This window comes from Nilaparvata lugens, chromosome 13 (assembly GCF_014356525.2).
Source record: "Nilaparvata lugens isolate BPH chromosome 13, ASM1435652v1, whole genome shotgun sequence".
In the NCBI taxonomy this organism is placed as follows: domain Eukaryota; kingdom Metazoa; phylum Arthropoda; class Insecta; order Hemiptera; family Delphacidae; genus Nilaparvata; species Nilaparvata lugens.
The window spans coordinates 15,102,235-15,120,891 of record NC_052516.1 but is presented as its reverse complement, the minus strand read 5'-3'; the positions used below and the strand labels follow the sequence as shown (position 1 = coordinate 15,120,891).

Below are 18,657 nucleotides of genomic sequence, written 5' to 3'. Positions count from 1 at the left end.
CTATTAGAGGAGGATCGAGAACCTTGAAAACTGGAGCTCAGCGATTGATTTTGTAAATGAGGATAAATTTAATGCTGAAGTACCTTATCTAACTTGAGATCAACTATAACAAACACTATTAGGATGATGATTTAAAGAACTTGAGACCAGCGATTACTTTTGTGAGGATAAAGTTAATGTTTAGTACCGTATCTAACTGAAGTTTAACTACATCTATTAAAATGAGTACCTTGAGAATTTAAGAACAGCGATTACTTTTGTGAATGAGGATAAATTTAATTTTGAAGTATTTTATCAAACTCAAGTTCAACTAGGAGGATAACGGTTCAATTACCTTGAAGATTTTTTTCAATGATAACCTGAATTCAAATCGAAGTAATCTTTTTGTCTGTTGAAGAACCGTGAAGTTCAGCGGTACGCTTTCTGTGCTGTTTGAAATGTGAATGAAAATGTTTTAGGAGGATAAGGGTCCTTCGAGTGCCTTTTAAGAGCTTGAGTTCAGTGTTTAATTTTGTGAATGATAATAAATTCAATGTTGAAGTACTTTTTTCTGTTTTGTTTGAAATGTTGATGAGAATATTTTCATTCAATTCTGAAATTCAGTTACTTTTGTAACTGAGAATAAATTTAAGTTTGATCGGTGTGGCTAATGATAACTTGCTGGATCTTGAGAATCGTTCATGAATAAGACCTTATCTTTCAAATGAGCCTGAACTTCAACTTAGCCTTTACTTTAACTTAGCCTAAACTTCAACTTTGTATAAATTTGAGTAAAAGACTTATAAAACTGGTGGCTAGTATTTATAGGGCAGCATCTATGTTATTGTAATACCATCATTGGTTACATTCCCTATCTTACCAATAATAGTTGACTTACCTTGTCGTCTTTTTGTTAGTTTATGTTTTGTGTACTTTAGTTACTTTACCAATGTTAATGTTTGTATGCTACCAATGAGAATCATTACTACAACTTGTTTACTGCATTGAAACTATAACCAAAAATATTGAATTGTTTATTAAATGATCAATAATAGAATTAATTGTTGCTGCCAATGAATATCTATATTTAATTCTTGATTAGAATGCATTCTCAGGTAATTTAAAAGCAATACAAAGAATAAATTCTGAAATAAATTGGAACAGATGAAAATAAATTCAGTTGATAGAACCATAATGATATATTTATTATGTATGATATGCCTGTTGAAATGATAGATCTGATTGTATTTCATTCGTTACATAGTTTATGGAATACTCGCATGATAAAATCTTTGATTCAATCTTGTTTTTTCGGCTCTACTACGTTAGTATATAATTTTTTATGGAAAACTTAATTTTCAACCATAAAATATTTTTGTTTATGACTACCATTATACGTTTAGACCTATACAATTTTTTTCGTAGCTACATGTCTCTACCTGTTAATAATGATTCTTTGATGTTTTCGTGTATTATTTGTAAGATTTTGTTTGTTTTTAAGTTACTGTTAATGTTAGTAAACGCTAGATTTTTTGATGTAAGAAATTGGAAGTTGCAATATTATGTTGTTTATAATAATTGCGTTTGATGAGTAATTGAAAAAAAAAACTAATTGAGATAAAGATGTCTATTGAATCTCATGAAGTTCTATTATTGCCTGCACTTTATTATTTTTTTGAAATTATTGCACTTTTTCAAGCATTTTCTCGATAATATAAGAAAAAATCAAGGATTAATATTATTTGTAACGTTTTGCTTTTAATAAAATCAATAAAATAGTGCCTTATCACTTTTCAAATTTGTGTTAATCTTGAAGAATATTGTCAATATGCAATTGATTGATTTTGTCAACTATTTTCATTACAGTTAATAAAATCGCAGTTTTCCATTGTTTCAATTGAACTTTTTGAAGTGTGCTTTATGCTGTGATTTTTTCAAAATAAATACAATTTTTTCAAAATCGTTTGTGTTCTTATGAGAAATTCATCCTTTAATATGCTTAACATTTTATAGGCCGATCATATGCTGATAGTGAATGTTTTTGTGATTTTTCTGGCTTCAAATTTATCAAGTTTTTTAATATTTTTCAATTTATTAATGCATTTTCAAGTGTAATAATAATTTGTTTCATCTTTCTGATCAACCGAGATACAAAGTTTTTAGTATAATGTATATTTGGACTGTAAATTTTTGTGATCTGTTTTCATAACCTCATTTGAACTATTTTTATCAAAATTAGGGAGAGGAACAGTTTTGGGTTTATCCTGTTGATTCTCTCCCAATCATTAATTTGATGTTGTGATTAAGGAATGTAATAAATGTAATCTATTTTCCTTGTCATTATCAATTTTCCAAGTTAACTGGAAGGGTTAACGTTTATTGAATCTCATAAATTTGTATTTCCTTCAAATTAATTCCCCACACTCGATTTTTATGCTGGATTCACATCAGTGGAAGCGACTGGCACAGTGAAATATAATCTACATGAGTTCTTATGGGACATTTCACACTCAGCACGGCCGAGCGAGTATGAATAGTCCCATTTGAATTTATGGAAATAATATTCTCACTTTCACTGACACTTATATGTGGGAATCCAGCTATCGAGTGTAGGGAATTAATTGAAAGGAAATACAAATTCATAAGATTCAATGAACGTTAATATTCCCATGCCGTAGCCTACTTTTTGAAAACTGCCTATCTTTAGATCTGTTCTATGTTCACCTGTATGTCTGTACACAGCGCAACAATCATTGATCTCTAGTAATTTTTATAGATGTGAATGTTACTCCACTCTTATTCTAAATAATTCCCCATTATAATTGAAGATTACAAAAATCTTTCCACGATAATATTTTTCATTCATTCTAATTCTTATTCATTTACACCCAAGATCTGATTGAATTTATTGATGCCACAAATCATTAATCGATTTCAAATTACTTGATTGAAGATTGATTCTTCCAAATTGTACGTGAGAACGGAATATTATTGTCGAGTAAAGAGGATGTGAAAGAAAGAGGGTAGAATAGAACGATAGAGAGAGAATAGGATATGAGTGTGTGAGAGAGAAAGAGAATAGTATGTGAATGTGTGTGTGAGAGAGAGAAAGTAGGTGTCATTAGGTATTGTATTGCGCTTCCTTGTCTAGTCTATTCGATCTTAAACTAAAATCTTATCTCTACTTGTAATGTATGTTAAAAGATCTATATATTGTGAGAGTACATGGAAATAAATCATCATTCGCCTTCAGGTCTCAGTGAAGATAGGACGTGTTTAGATTTGTTTCAATATGTTATTGGTGAGTATTTATCAGTCTATATTCAGTGATAAAATCCCATATTAGCATACATTGAACTTGTTTCTTAGTTATAAATTTGCCAAGTGGAGTCTAAAATATACTGGTTTTGTGTCTCATATAAATAACTTGTAATTTGTAAGGATATAACTTGAAACCTTATTCTAATTTATTATTTATTTAAATTGGAAACATTGGAATTTCCAATACTTCTAATTTTTCCCATGTTTTTTTTCTAGATTACGTTGAAACCAACATTCAACTTGAAAATTTGGTTGATTTGAAATTTTCATACTAGTCGCGTGAGCTTTAATAATAATAAATATAGTGAAGTAGCTACCATATAATGTTCCAAGTAATGTATTTTGAGTCGATGAACTGCACTTTGCAGTTTATAGCTGTTCAGGTTTACATTAGAATTCGACAATAAATTATTGTAATTTTTCGTTTTCTCTCGTCAAAAATGAAAATTTCCAATCAAATCAATTTATTTTCTATTTTTAACAATATATACAGAGCATGAAATTACCATAGTTACTGAAATAATTACCATATAACTAAAAAATCACAATTATACCCTGAAGAACAATACAAAAACCAATTTATATGGAAAATAATCCCAAAGGTTACAAAAACCTGTTTGGGCAGAAAAAACTAGGTAATTAAAATAAAAAAGAAGTTCTACAGTTAACAAAGCAAATTAAGAAAGAGTAATATTATAATAGTAATACTGTAGTAAAATTTTAATAGACATAAAAATAATCAGATTTGTATTGCCTATGATGAATATTTTTATCACAAAAAAAGAATTAATTAACAAACTTTATATCTATTTGAAAAAAAATTCTTCAGGTAGGTAGATTGAAATTTACAGTTATTATAAAGCTCAAACCAAATAATGTGGATCATGTATTTTTAGATATTTCTCAGGAATATTTATTATTTTCTTTAGATGTTGCTCAAAACAGTAAACTGCAGGAATTGTTCACTGTTCCCTCTCCTGAATACGACATGATCATTAAAAAATGCATTTCAGTTATACAGTATTAAAATGCTTGATAGCAGTGGTGAATATAGAATATTTTTTCGGGGGGGGGGGGGGTTAGGATAATGTAAGGTTAAGTGATTTCAAGTAAACACCCCATGATACTTAATATCAGTTTTGCTTCTCATATTCAGAGGGTAATTTGCGCTGAACGACATTTTTACTTTACCGTCAGGCCGTCAAAAATACCTTTACCGTGAAAGATTCCGATTTCTGTACTTTTCTCTGTAATTACTGTACTGAGCAACCACTGACCGCATGCATAAACAGAATATTGCAAGAGGGGAAATTCCCTGAGAAACTTAAAATATCAAAGGTGTGCCCTATTTTCAAAAGGGGTCTGAAGATAAATCAGAGAGCTATCGGCCTATGTCATTGGTGCCTGTTTTTTCTAAACTTATTGAAATAATAATGTGTTAGCAATTTGTTGTATTTTTGGAAGAAAATAACTTATTATCAGGAGTTCAATTCGGCTTTAGAAGAGGCAAAGCAACTGTCGATACAGTTGAGGGTTTAATTCATGATATTCTGCAGGTATTTGAAAATAGGTCTTATGCACAGGTTACATTATGTGACTTGAGCAAAGCATTTGACTGCGTCGACCATGCATGGTGACTTGATAGAGAAACTTCATTATTACGGTTTTCGGGGAGTGTCTCTAACACTATTTGAGTCTTACCTGAAGAATAGAAAGCAGATCGTCTGCGTCAATGGGGAGTGGTCTGATGTAATTTCTGGGCCTGCCCTTATAATATACGCCACTGCTTGATAGTAACCAAATATTTTCTTTAAAAGACGTTTTGCTACAATACAGGGTGAGTTATTCACTGAAACATAAAATATTTCCTCTACTCACAGATCAGAGAAATCACTCATCTTCAAATGCTTATAACTCAAGAATGGGAGTGAATTTCGCCACTGTGATGACATATATTGTTCCTCTCGTCAAATACTAATCTAACATTCCTAACATCGTCAATATCTAACATTCCTGAGAGTTTGAGCGATTCTAATTTTCGACCATTTTCGTAAAAATTCATGGATTTCATGAAAAATGCAAATCTCCCAGATTTGGTAGATACTCGGGGCTATGGATAGAGGTTAACTTAACAAGTGTTGTGCTATCTTAATTGCACTTTCAACGATTACTTTCTACTATACAAATCATAGAATCAATCATACAATATTCATTCCAATGATCATAGTTTTTTAAGCTAACAAAATGAAGCCCAAAAGATTGTGTAGGCTACATTACTCTTAGTACCTAATAAGCCAGTTTATGATTGCAATGAGAAATAACATTTTAAAACTTATTGAGGCAAAAAGTTTTGCCGGATTCAATTCTATATTCAAATAATGTATTTTTATTTCAAAGAAATAGTTTTGGCGCTCTTTTCATAGATTCCCATAATTCTTCAGCAGAGAATTAATAATTCATTCATTTATTAATAAACAAAAAGCTTAAATTGAAAACAGTGTTTTGAAAAGTGATGGCAATTATTCCATACGATATAACTTATTATTCCACGATATAACTTATATCATACACATGATGACCATATTGTTAAGTTCCGTTCAATCTAATAGAATCTATAATGATTAAGTTATTAACATTTTTTTGATAACTTTGGTGTAAACGCAGCGTAAACCTTCTTTTACTTCAAACCTTTAGAAATATGGCAATAAAGATGGTTTGTTAACGTTTTATCTTGAAAGGAGGACCATTTGAAATTTCACATGTATACATTATTTATAATAATATATTTTATCTTCACCAATCTTGATATATTTGAAATCTTGAATTTCGAGTCCTAGACAATAATTCCAATCTTGTACAAAGAATCATCAGTTTAATTACCCAGAATACAGAAGAGAATAATTAAAATCTTCAACAGAGCGCATGATTTGAGATGTCGTTTATAATCACTTGAAGGAAGTGTTCAGAATTTCAACTTTTCAAGGAGATAGTTAGTAGTTTAACAAGATTTATTAGGGAGGATATTCAGTTCACTTTAATAATTGAATACTTGGCTGGCTTTTTTAACTCTCAAAGAGTTAACTCCTCATTCTTTCATGACAAGTTTCACTTATTTATTTATTCGTAGATATAATCACAATATAAAATATATGATTAAGATGGAACAACAGGCTTGGCCCAAAACTATTCCATTCCCAAATTTTGATAATAAATAGCATGTCAAAAAAGTAGGTTATATGTTTCTACGGCAAGAAGTTTAATTTTAGTTCAAAAATATATATTAGCTAGAAATTTTGAATTTAGAAGAATTAAAACACCAAATTATAGTTAAATATTACACTTAACTATCACTGCACATTGGAAATTAATTAAGTTATTCTATAAAATTTACGGTACTTTATCCTACTTGTTTGAAGATAATCTAGAGCCACATTTTGATCGATTAGAATAAAAGAGTAAAAATATGCTCGAAATTGTTATTGATAACCGCAATTTTTTATAATTTTCATAACTAAGCAATGGTTTCAGTTTTTACATTCTCATCAATTTCAAGTGATCTCTTGAAAAATAAGAGCTAACAAAAAATTGTGTAACAGCCAACACTAGGCCTAGCCTCTTGCTTTATTTCAATAAATAAATTTGTGACATTTTTTTCAAAATGGATATCTGTCACCTCTAATGCAAACTAAAAAATGTATTCCAATTTAAAAACTTATTATAGTTTATTTATTCTTGAAAAGATAAACTTTTAAATATGTTCTGAATCACAATTCACACATTTGAAATTGGATTTTGGTCACACTTTTTTATGTGTTTTGTCTAAGTGCTCACAGCATCAATAATATTTACTAATCTCCTTTCAAATTTTCAGTTCTGTACATTAGCCCTCCCCTGCCTGGTAGCACCAACAGTCTATACTATCTATTGAAACTCTTCATTAAATTGCTTCTATTTCCAGTACCATACATCAGCCCTTCTCTGCCTGGTAGTAATGACAAATATATTAACATGTATAATAGATAACAATAATTGTTATACCATCATTATACCATCTATTAAAACTCTTCATTGAATATTGTTTTCATTTTCAGTACCATACATCAGCCCTCCTCTGCTTGGTAGCACTGGCAAGTGCCCAATACGCTCCACCAGGAGTACCAGAAAACGCAGCTCCTCAAGGAGGTTATGTAGCACCACCAGCCTTTGCAGCAGCCGCTCCACCAGTCTTCTTTGCTCCACCAGCATTTCCATTTTTTGCTCCCCCACCACCAGGGTTCGCCCCTCCGCCCCCTGCCTACGCTCCACCACCTCCGATTTTTGCTGCATCATTTGCACCTCCACCTCAAGCTAATGGCCCAGCATTTGCATTTGCTCCAGCTCCTGAAGTGAGCGGTCCACCATCTCAAGGATTTGCTGCTGCTCCAGAAGGGAATGCACCTCCACCTCCAGCATTTGCCCCACCGCCCCAAGTTAATGCTCCACCTCCTCCTGCATTTGCCCCTCCACCCCCTGCATTTGCCCCTCCACCACCTGCATTTGCCCCTCCACCACCTGCATTTGCCCCTCCACCACCTGCTTTTGCCCCTCCACCAGCAGAGTTCACCCAAGCGATTGCTTTCTCACCAGTAGCGCCACCAACTCTGCTGGCCGCCCCTGCTGGAGCTGAATTCGCACCACCCCCAGTTGGATTTGCACCAGCAGGAAGACCTCCGCCCCCTGCACCAGCTAAGGAATACGGTCTGCCCAATGTTGTCTGAGGGAGGAACAGCTACTCCATGCTAGAGTAAAGCGTGGGCTACACTTATCATGCAGCTTTCTGATCCTACTCCCATTCAATCACATATGATCAGTGATGACAACAGCCTGGAATGATGCATGCCACACATGTCTGTCTTCCCCCCACCTCTTCACCCCACATACATATTGGACATGAGTAGGCTCAGAACGCTGTATGTTAAGTGCCGCTCTGGCTTTACAAGCGTTTTTTCCCATACAAATTCACCAGAGGAGATTGGAGTAAAATATTTGTGCATAATGGAAGTGATAATATGATAAATGTTGGAAGATTTTTTGATAAAAAACTCAATTTGAACAGGATGAATTGCAATGAGAAGATGAAGTGGAAAAAGTGAATATTTTCATCATATAATAAATGAGCTAGATCTAGACAATAGATTAAGCAAGTAATCTAGACAATATATTTAGTACAATAGATTACTCTCTCAATATTTCGAGCAAAGTGGAGTTCTGATCAATATTAGAAACTGATTTCAACAAACTTTACTGGATTGGAATGAAATTTTGAACAGAGCTATGTAACTTAAAATAGTTTGGTCCTCTATAAGTCATGAATGGAAAGAATAAACTATTCATGAATGAATAGTGAAAAATTGCCTTTATAGGTGCGTACATATTTACGCGCCGCGAACATGAGCAATTCACTTTTAATCAGCCGATGCCAAGCTTTTTATATCTGTATCTTACCGTTTCTGTAAAAATACATATATAGTCAGCTGATTAAAAGTGAATTGCTCATGTTCGCTATCACTGTCTGTACAATCTGTACGCACCTTGAGAAATACTAGAGGCACGGAGTTTCGACCGAAATTCAAGGACCAATCTGGGTCTAATGTAATGGAAATTGGAGATACTTGTAATAGGCTTCCATAAACAACAGAAATAGATCCATTACTTGCCATAGTAGTTGTGGAAGTCAGTAAAAGCCTCATAACTTTTTCAGACATAATTTCTGTGCTATACCATGATCTGTCTTTTTAGATCAGAAAACTAAGCTCTTCTAAACATGAAATACGACTTCTAATTTTCAGCAATTCCCAAATCTGTTGATTTGTCTTAATTAGTATTCTAATGATTATGGATAAGTCTTCAAATGAATATCTCAAGTATCATCTTCTATACCTTCCATGTGCTATGATTTTATTGAAAGCATTATTTTATAGTTTCATAGTACTGTACTATTGGAAGAAACCATGCTTGGTGCCTATTGAATTTGAATTGAATTTTATTGACTAGGAGAAAATTGTTATTTTTGTATCAGAATTGAATAAAAATTGTTTTGGAATTCTCGGTTCTATGAAGTTATGCAAACCTCTTTGAAGAAACTATGCAATTTTCTAAATTATCTGCATAGAAGACGGCATTGCAGAATTATGTTTATTCTTGAAACTATGATGCATTTATTGAAGTACTTTGTTCCTTTTTCAAAATGAGAAAAAACCACTTTTCATCCCTTTCTCTATATTATTAAGTACTAATCAGTCTTATTCAGATTGTTGAGATTAAATATACCAGGATGAAATCACATCTTAAAAATCATATCTTAGTATTCAGAAATGTGACATTTATTTACATTTTTACAAAATTATTGAGCCGTATTATTCATAGTTACACAATAATTCATTATTATACAATATTATACAAAATTAAAAACGAACAATATCAATCTAGAACATTTCCAAACATATATTTTTCCATAGAATTACAATCCATAACAGTGTTAAATCCTCCAACAATAATTCTATCTTTAAAAATGACCTATATTTTGTCTTTGATAAATTTAAAATCAAGATAGTCTATTTACATCGTGTTTATCAGTATTCATCATAAATAGGAGATTTATTGTTCCATTTCCCTTAAGATTCTAAAATAGTTCGATATTTTTGGTGAATTTTATTCATTCCATATAGCTACAACTGAAGTTATAGCGTATTCTTGTAAAGTATCCAAGTCAAAACCAATTTAATTCGATTTCTTTTCGGTGTAGCCTTCAAAAATTGTTCATGATTGAATAGATAGGTAACTGCAATGATTCTGAATCTCCAACATTTAGACTGTCAATCGTCAATGTAGCTTTTGTTATGTAGTTTGTATTTATATTCATCAAAACGCTCTCCAATGATTTAAAACAATATCGGTCATAGAAAACTCTCTCTAATCATGTTATGCTTATTATACAGAGTGAGTCATATGTATGGGAACCCTCCAATAAGTTGGACACTGTTGTAGATATAACCATAGAGAAACAATAGCATAGGAAGATATCCCATGGTATAGGGCGTTAAAATGTCGCAACTTTTACTGTTATCTCAAGCTGATAGTCCACGTAGTTCTTTCCTGTGAAGCTTTATGACGCTGGTAGTCTCTCATATTGTGCCGTTCATACACTCTTACCTGGTCAAAACATTAAAAATCGACAATAATCGACAGTAATCGGCTTGAGATAACAGTAAAAGTTGCGACATAAACGCCCTATACCATGGGATATCTACTTACGCTATTGTTTCTCTGAGATATAACACTGTAACTTTCAGGATAAGTTATTGGTCAAATACTCTAACTTTTGACGTACAACTAAATTTCAACCCATCATAAGGGGGTGACTTAGGGGTTGTAACTCGAATATTTAAATGTAGACACTAAAATCATCATAGAATATTTTTATTGATTCTAGAATATTTTTATTGATGTAATCTTTCTTGTTTTAGAAAGGCCTTAAAAATGATGTACCACACAATGGGTGTTTACATTTAAAATATTCGAGTCACAACCCCTAAGTCACCCCCTTATGAGGGGTTGAAATTCAGTTGTACGTCAAAAGGTAGAGCATTTGACCAATAACTTATCCTGAAAGTAACAGTATTATATTTACAACAGTCTCCAATTTATTGAAGGGTTCCCATACATTATGACTCACTCTGTATAAAATTGATAATGAATTATGAAATTATTTTGATATTTATGAGAAATAATTCAAAGGTAACATTTTATTCAATACTTTTTTGTATTTCATAATACCATTCACCATATATTATCTTTTCTCCATAAAGGAAAAGGATGGCAGATGTCATAATCTACTATATCTGATGTTCAGTATAAATAATAATAATATGACTTGCTGATTCGACTAAAGCGGGTTATAGACGGGGAAAGTAGAGACGGTAAGCTACTGGTGACCAGTAGTTTTCATTATGTCGCTATCAATGTTTATTTACCAAACAACTGGCTTATTCCTAAATTGATGGAAAGTGAGGCAATGAAAAGCATTGTCTGACACTAACTTGAATTATCATCTCTATTTTTCCCGTCTATAAGCTTCTTAGCACGGTAATGTTCATAATACTGCATGTGTTGACTTTAATATCAGAGAGTATTGTTGGAAAAGGTTTTTCAATTAAGAACAGGAGAACCTCTCAAATAATCATAGTCCTGATTATAAATGGGATGCCACGAGAACGAATCAGAAAAGCCTTCTCTTCGGAAAACCGTCTTTGATTGGTGCTCGTGTCATTTAATCATGAGTGGAGTTTAACAGGCTTTTGTGCAATGGGGCTATGATAATGAAACATTTTTCATAGATTGCGTAATCGATAACATTCATTTCCCTACTTTGGCCTGGTTGCACAAAAGCCGCTTAAATTTTATCCTTCTCTGATTGGAAGAAAGCCTTTTTGATAAGACGGCTTCTCTGATTGGTTCTCGTGAAATTAATCACGATTGAAATTTAACCCGCTTTTATACAACTGGAACTAGGGTTGTAGGTAGGTAGACTATTATGAAAATCGGTAATTAACAAAAAAAAATAAATAAATTAAGGAGGCAGTTTCATCCCTGAGTATAGAGTAGATGACAGTAGTTAGTACGGTAGATTAGTACATTTAGTAACCACTGTAAATTATTAACGTTTGACCAGTGTTTGGATTCCAAAATGAACAAGTTAAATTCAACTTTCAATGTAAAATTGAAATCGAAATACATCTTTTATCCTCCACGCATCTTCGAATATATCTAATAATTACACTAATAAAATATAAAAGTAAAAACTTACAACAAATTCGGCACACAGAATTGTATCATTATTATGTTACGTGGTAGTGGTTGCGTTTCCCGTATGCATTGCAATTTCCTCAGCCAGGCTCTTATAAACGCCGGCAAAAGGAGTTGAACTAAATTTTTCAGTGGAATTTAAATTGAAAAAGTTAGTTTGTGCATCAGGATCTGCGGCGGTCAACACTAGACTTGTCATATCACAGGCATCCTTGTTCACAAAAGTGTTGACACCTTCGAAATTTGTTGTCACTTTCTGATTGTTCAGATTCTGTTGTCAAGAATTTGTGATAAAATCGAAAGAGTTGTTGACCGAGTAGCTGGTAGTGGTTGTGTTTGTCAACAGATCACCATCAACCACAGAAATATTGTTTTTGTCTGTTGTTTTCAGTGTAGCTTTTACATTAGATTCCGAGTTTCTACTGCTTGAACGACGTCGCCTGAACTTCTTCACAATTTCACAGTAAAATATATTGAAAGACATCGCCGTCAGAGCCATGCCCACAATAATATACACAGAACAAAACCAAATCGTTAGATCTGTGCTCTTTTTGTTGGAGCACAACAGCCGTGACGGTATTGTATCTCCTGAGCCAATTGTGCTCAATGTCATAAAACAAAAGAAAAGACTGTCCAAATAAGTCCAGGATCTTTCTAACCTACACAAAATTACAGCCCCACCACACAAATAAATTGTAATGACAATTAATGAAAGCAGGATCGGGGCTAAACAGTGTCCTCCCGAATTGCCGTTGAGAGTAGAGTTTGAGTCGTAGTTCGCCAAAACGTCGCTGGATGGCGTTGCTATCGGTGTACTAGTTCCGGGCGCCAATTTCAAAATTGTCGAGCGCGGTATTTTCTTGCCGGTCTGTAGGTGAATGTAGGTTGTTGGTTGTTGCCGATGTTGTGGTGAATGTTGTTGAAGGCGAGCGGACGTAGAATGGCTCCATTTGGTGGCGCTCTTGCTCTCGCATCTCTCTCTTTCGCCTCATTCTTCGCTCTTTCTCCATCATTCGGTTTTCGTCATAGCAACAGTAGCCGCAGTTTGAACAGAGACAGCAGCACAGAGATCTGAGAAAGAAAGAGAGGGAAAATAAAAATTAGTGAATAAAATGAGATAAATGCATCCAGTAATATCCGGAGTGGTAGAACAAAATGAAGTCATCTTTTATTGCCTATTCTGTAATTTTGTTGGTTGCCATGGAAAAATGTTTTATGTGAAATTTTCAGCTTCAAAATTTTATATTTGTTTGCTTTTTAAATGTGAATTGTGTTTAAAAATAATTTTTCTTAATTTTAAACTTTATAAAATAAAAACTCAGGAAGTGAAAGTGAATTATTAGTGAGAAACCATGAAGAACCCAATATATAACCTATAAACTTGAGTGCTAATAGGAAATGACATTGAGTAATACGGCAAGGCAGAACATCCAAAAGGATCTCTCTGCTGATAAAAGCCATATGAATAAATAAATAAAAATTGCAGTTCTCAGTTTATTGACACACATTTGTTTCATTTTTTTTTCAATTCAATCCAATTTATTTTTAACACACATACAAGTTTGATACAGAGATTAACAAGAAGAATACTTGCAAACAGCTACAACATTACACATCAAAACGAAATAAAAAGAAAGTGGCACAAAAAAGGGTGGAGGATTAAATGGTTTTTCCAACTATGGGTATCCATATACTATAGGAAAACCTTCAATCCTTGAGAAGGTGAAAAAGGTATCAGGAAAAAAGTAAATAGACGGTAGATATAATAGGATGGGATGGGGGAAGAATAATAAGGGGAAGGAAGGAAAGAGAAACCGATAGGACCAGGTATTGTTAAGCTGCATACAGACATACGCGCTACGAACAAGCGCATTTCACTTTCCTTCAGCTGATCATCTGATGCTTTATAATACATGTAATTTTTGTACAGGAGCAGTAATTTACAGATATAACAAACACTCAGTATAAAGCATCAGTACTATAAAAGTGAAATGTGTGTTCGTGGCGCGTATGTCTGTAGCCTACACACCTTAAAATTTAATAGATGCTCGGTTGGTGGTGTCATAGAGAAACAATAGCATAAGTAGATATCCCATGGTATAGGGCGTTTATGTCGCAACTTTCACTGTTATCCCAAGCCGATAGTTCATGTAATTCTTTCCCGTGAAGCTGTGTGACACTGGTAGTCTTTCATAGTGTGCCGTTCATACACTCTTACCCGGTCAAAACAGTAAAAATCGACAGTAATCGGCTTGAGATAACAGTAAAAGTTGCGACATAAACGCCCTATACCATGGGATATCTACTTACTCTATTGTTTCTCTATGATGGTGTTTTCTCAAACCTATGACAAGAGTAGTACAAATCGATTGATAACTCATGTTATCAAATATTGAAGTAGGGCTCGTATTACATTAGGCCACTAGTCTCGGTCTCGGCCACCAGAGAGCATTGATGGTCATGTGTAAAGCAAACTATGACACCATCAGTGAGACACCAGGATTGGTGGCGGGGCTGGCGACCCGAGTGGGACACCAGCAGGGCCACCAAAATCTGGTGGTCGGCCGTCAGAATCTGATGACTCTAGTACAGTGTAATGAGTACAATAAGAACTAATAATGTCCCACGACTCGCTCAGACACTTGTTGGTTCACTGGCGGCCGAGACAAGTGGCCTAATGTAATACGAGCCTAAGGAACATGCTCAGGAAAAGCTAATAAACTGTATAAAAGGATCCTGGAATCAAGTAATGAGACTAACAAAATTGATTACTGTTGTTCTAAAATAGTATATCTCAATCAGAATTGAAATACTGTAAAATGTTTTATTATTTTCGATCAGTTGCGACCTGAAAACTCTGACACCAGACCTGAACCAGTCAGGTCAAACGATATTATTAATATTATTATTTTCCATAAAAATCTACATGTAACTTAAGTTTGTTAATAAATCGTGTCCTAAGCGGTTCGAAGTTTTCTTCTTATATATGCATTTATTTATAGTAATACTAGTTTAATCCTGAAGGTTTATATTTTGGGTCTGATGAATGGTTCATTTCAAAATATCGGGGCACCGAGCTTTGCTCATTATTTTTATCTATTGATAAACAGAACACAATTCTCTAGAATGATCGTGTTTATATTTCACAGCTGGCTATACGTCATCTTATAAATTTTGGGGATTCGATTTTTCACATACTCACTTCTTTACTATCCACAGCTGTTTCAGCCAAGGATGAATTATCCTTTTAATGTCGTTTAGCGAGTTTTCTCAAGGATGAGACCTAGTGCAATCGAATCTTTATATCATAAAGAACCTACTACTATGTTCCAAATTTCGTGAAAATCGTTAGAGCCGTCTTAAAGATCCGTTAAACATAAATAGCCAGATATAAAAATAGCCAGTTATGAAAATAACCAGATATATAAATACAGAAATTTCTCGCTTAATATAATAAGATATTCTCTTCGAAAATGATGCATTCATTCGTAGAAATACTGAAAAAAGTCTATGAAACTGTATTACTATGTTATCGTATTTATACTGTATAGTTGTGTATAATTTGGTTCTGAACTTCTGATGAATTATTTCATTTCAGCGGTTTGTAATTCTCTTCAAAAATGTATTCATTCATGGTAGTACTACTTCTGGATTAATTCTGTATTTTATTTTGTTCTAATGAGTGATTCACTTCAGCGGTTTGTGATTCTCTTTAAAAGTGTATTCATTCATAGCACTGGATAAATTCTGTATATAATTGATTTTTGATGAGTGATTCATTCTTTCTCCATAGTCTTTAGTCTTCCAAACCGCTGGCAAAGAGAATTCTAATGTAAAACGAAGAAAGAATTAACAAGATTCTGTGTGAAGTAATCTTACGGTTGAAAAAGTTTGTCAAGGGAAAAGTTTCAGAAACTTTTAAAAAATGGGATGATGGCTCATCGTGCTTATCTCCAATTTCAGAAAAATTCACTTTGAAAAAGTTTTGATGGAGCTGATCCACAAAGGAGCTATTTATATAATGTCAAGTTGGAGTGACTCGGCGCACAAGGTTCAGATCTTTCGATATTCTTACCTTGCTAGATTATTATGATGCAAAGTACATGATTAATAGCATAGAGAAACAATAGCGTAAGTAGATATCCCATGGTATAGGGCGTTTATGTTGCAACTTTTACTGTTATCTCAAGCCGATTACTGTCGATTATTGTCGATTTTTACTGTTTTGTTGGGGTGAGAGTGTATCAACGGAACAGTATGAGAGACTACGAGCGTCACACAGCTTCACGGGAAAGAACTACGTGGACTATCGGCTTGAGATAACAGAAAAAGTTGCGACATAAACGTCCTATACTATGGGATATCTACTTACGCTATTGTTTCTCTATGTTAATAGGTGGATTATTAGATTATCAATTATAAAATCAAAGCCACAAACTCAAGTTCTGTCGTAAATTTCTCATGACCACATAGCGGGTAAACCAAGAGAATGTCATGTCTTGTTTCATCGGATAAGGAATAAGTTTTGGAATATTTCAAATATTTACCTGGTAAATACACCTCTAGCACAGTCTGACAGCAGAGTTCCCATACTGGTTAGGTAGATCAACATGAGTGGTATACCCAAAGCAGCATAACCCATTGTCACAGCCTTTCCCACTGCAGTCTTCGGGCCAAAACTGCCAAAACCTGAGAAACAAACGAAACATCCCATATTAATTAAAATATTGAATTATGAAAGAGAAAAAATGAAACGAGAAATTTTAGAGATGCAAATAGTGGTATCAACATAAAAAATGAATAAAAGTGGATTCCCACATATCAGTGACATTGAAAGTGAACGGCACAGTGAAAAATAATTTCCATGAGTTATGGTTGGACTGTTGGCTGTTCCCACTCCACACGATCAAGTGAGTATGGACATTTGCATTAAATTTAATGGGAATTATATTCTCACTTTCACTGTCACTGATATGTGGTAATTCAGCTTAAATGAACAGAATGAATGGATGAATTTAATTACGAGTAGACGATACTCCTTTCTTTAATATATAGGTCTATACTCGTACAATGAATGGCATTCACTCCGTTGTAGCTTAGAGAAAATATATAGCATAGATTTGCAATCTATATATATAAAAGCGAAATGGCACTCACTCACTGACAGACTGACTGACTCACTCACTCACTCACTCACTCGCAGTACTAAAAATCTACCGGACCAAAAACGTTCAAATTTGGTAGGTATTCAGTTGGCCCTTTAGAGGCGCACTAAGAAATCTTTTGGCAATATTTTAACTCTAAGGGTTGTTTTTAAGGGTTTAAAGTTCGTCTTTTAGCATGTATATTCTTCTTCTCCCAATCTCTTAATTATAATTGAAATTTCCATATCATATGTTACTATAGAACTATAATCTAGATAGAGTACCTCTTCGAAACAGTTGTTAACTGGCAACTAAATTAATAATTTTGTGAGGTTGGCATTAAGTTGAGTTGACTTTGTTAGGTTGGCACCAAGTTGAAGATTTAAATGCATTTATCGCGGAAAAATTGATTGGACACTGCTACTTCAATCCTGGGAATATTATATTACAAGCCGTCAGGCTCGCTTTGCTCGCCATATCCGTTTAGCCAGACGTTTAGTCTGGCCCCCGACTAACATATGATAAAAATGCTCAAATGAAAAATGCAGGCGAGCGAAGCGAGCCTGCTGATTTCATTCTTGGTCGATCCAGTCGGGGGTCTAGGGGGCGGAGCCCCCTGGCTAGACGGATATGGCGAGCGAAGCGAGCCTGACGGCTAGTAACTTAATAAGACTATAGATGCTTTACAGCTGTTATGTAGCTAAGGTGAATGTGATATTTTCGAGCTCAAAATTTAAGAGTTTTTATTCTTTATTTTGTGAATTTATAGTTTGTTTCATGTTTTTAAGAAACTTTCATTATTAATCCATCCAAATTTAAAATTGTTTGTTTTATTCTAATTTATATTTTAGATTGTGATTTGGTGTAGAAATTTGAATGGACATAACCTATAATATTTGGACAATTTAAAACTAAATTAGGAAATTGAAGAAGTTTTAGGCAATAGCCTGTTTTTTTCTTTTCCGATTCTTGTATTTTTTTGCTAACCTAATAAATAAATAAATAAGGTAATATAAGCTATATTTTTTTTTCTATGATTGTGTTCAGGGCTTTAGTTTCTCAGTAAGTTATTTCAAATATCTAATGATATGAAGCATATAAATTTGAAAATATACTTTGTGAAAATATTTAAGAACTGAAAATTTTATGAAGTGAACAACTATAAGACTTAAACTATTTCGGACTATTTTGTGGAACCGTATTCAAATTTGGGAGAGGAATAGCACAAGGTTACCCTACTTTTTCTCTCCCTATCATTTTTGATGATATACTTATTGTATGAATCAATAAAGAATAAATATTCAAATATTTATCTAACTGATGTAGTGACTACAACAGTGTTATTATCGTATAATATTGTTTCATCATG

At 33.4% G+C, this 18,657-nt stretch overlaps 2 protein-coding genes across 2 annotated transcripts; one reads left to right on the top strand and one right to left on the bottom strand.

Annotated features, from left to right (window-relative positions):
* Window positions 1–3,168: 3,168 nt before the first annotated feature.
* On the top strand, window positions 3,169–9,382 carry LOC111064402 (extensin-like). The gene is made up of 2 exons (XM_022352125.2): window positions 3,169–3,280; window positions 7,392–9,382. The coding sequence occupies exons 1-2, from the start codon at window positions 3,272–3,274 to the stop codon at window positions 8,055–8,057; spliced, it is 675 nt and encodes a 224-aa protein (XP_022207817.2). The 5' UTR covers window positions 3,169–3,271; the 3' UTR covers window positions 8,058–9,382.
* Window positions 9,383–12,813: 3,431 nt separating this feature from the next.
* LOC111064405 lies at window positions 12,814–16,828 on the bottom strand. Its single transcript, XM_022352128.2, has 2 exons — window positions 16,692–16,828; window positions 12,814–13,215 (listed from the first exon to the last, which is right to left on the bottom strand). Exons 1-2 carry the CDS (start codon window positions 16,784–16,786, stop codon window positions 12,960–12,962), a joined length of 351 nt encoding a protein of 116 aa, XP_022207820.2. The 5' UTR covers window positions 16,787–16,828; the 3' UTR covers window positions 12,814–12,959.
* Window positions 16,829–18,657: the final 1,829 nt, after the last annotated feature.

Excerpts from the sequence above, each read along its gene's own strand:
- LOC111064405 (XM_022352128.2), bottom strand. The coding sequence starts at position 16,786 with ATGGGTTATGCTGCTTTGGGTATACCACTCATGTTGATCTACCTAACC. Across the intron at positions 13,216-16,691 it reads GCTAGAGGTGTATTTACCAG|ATCTCTGTGCTGCTGTCTCT; the intron begins GTAAATATTTGA and ends TTTCTTTCTCAG.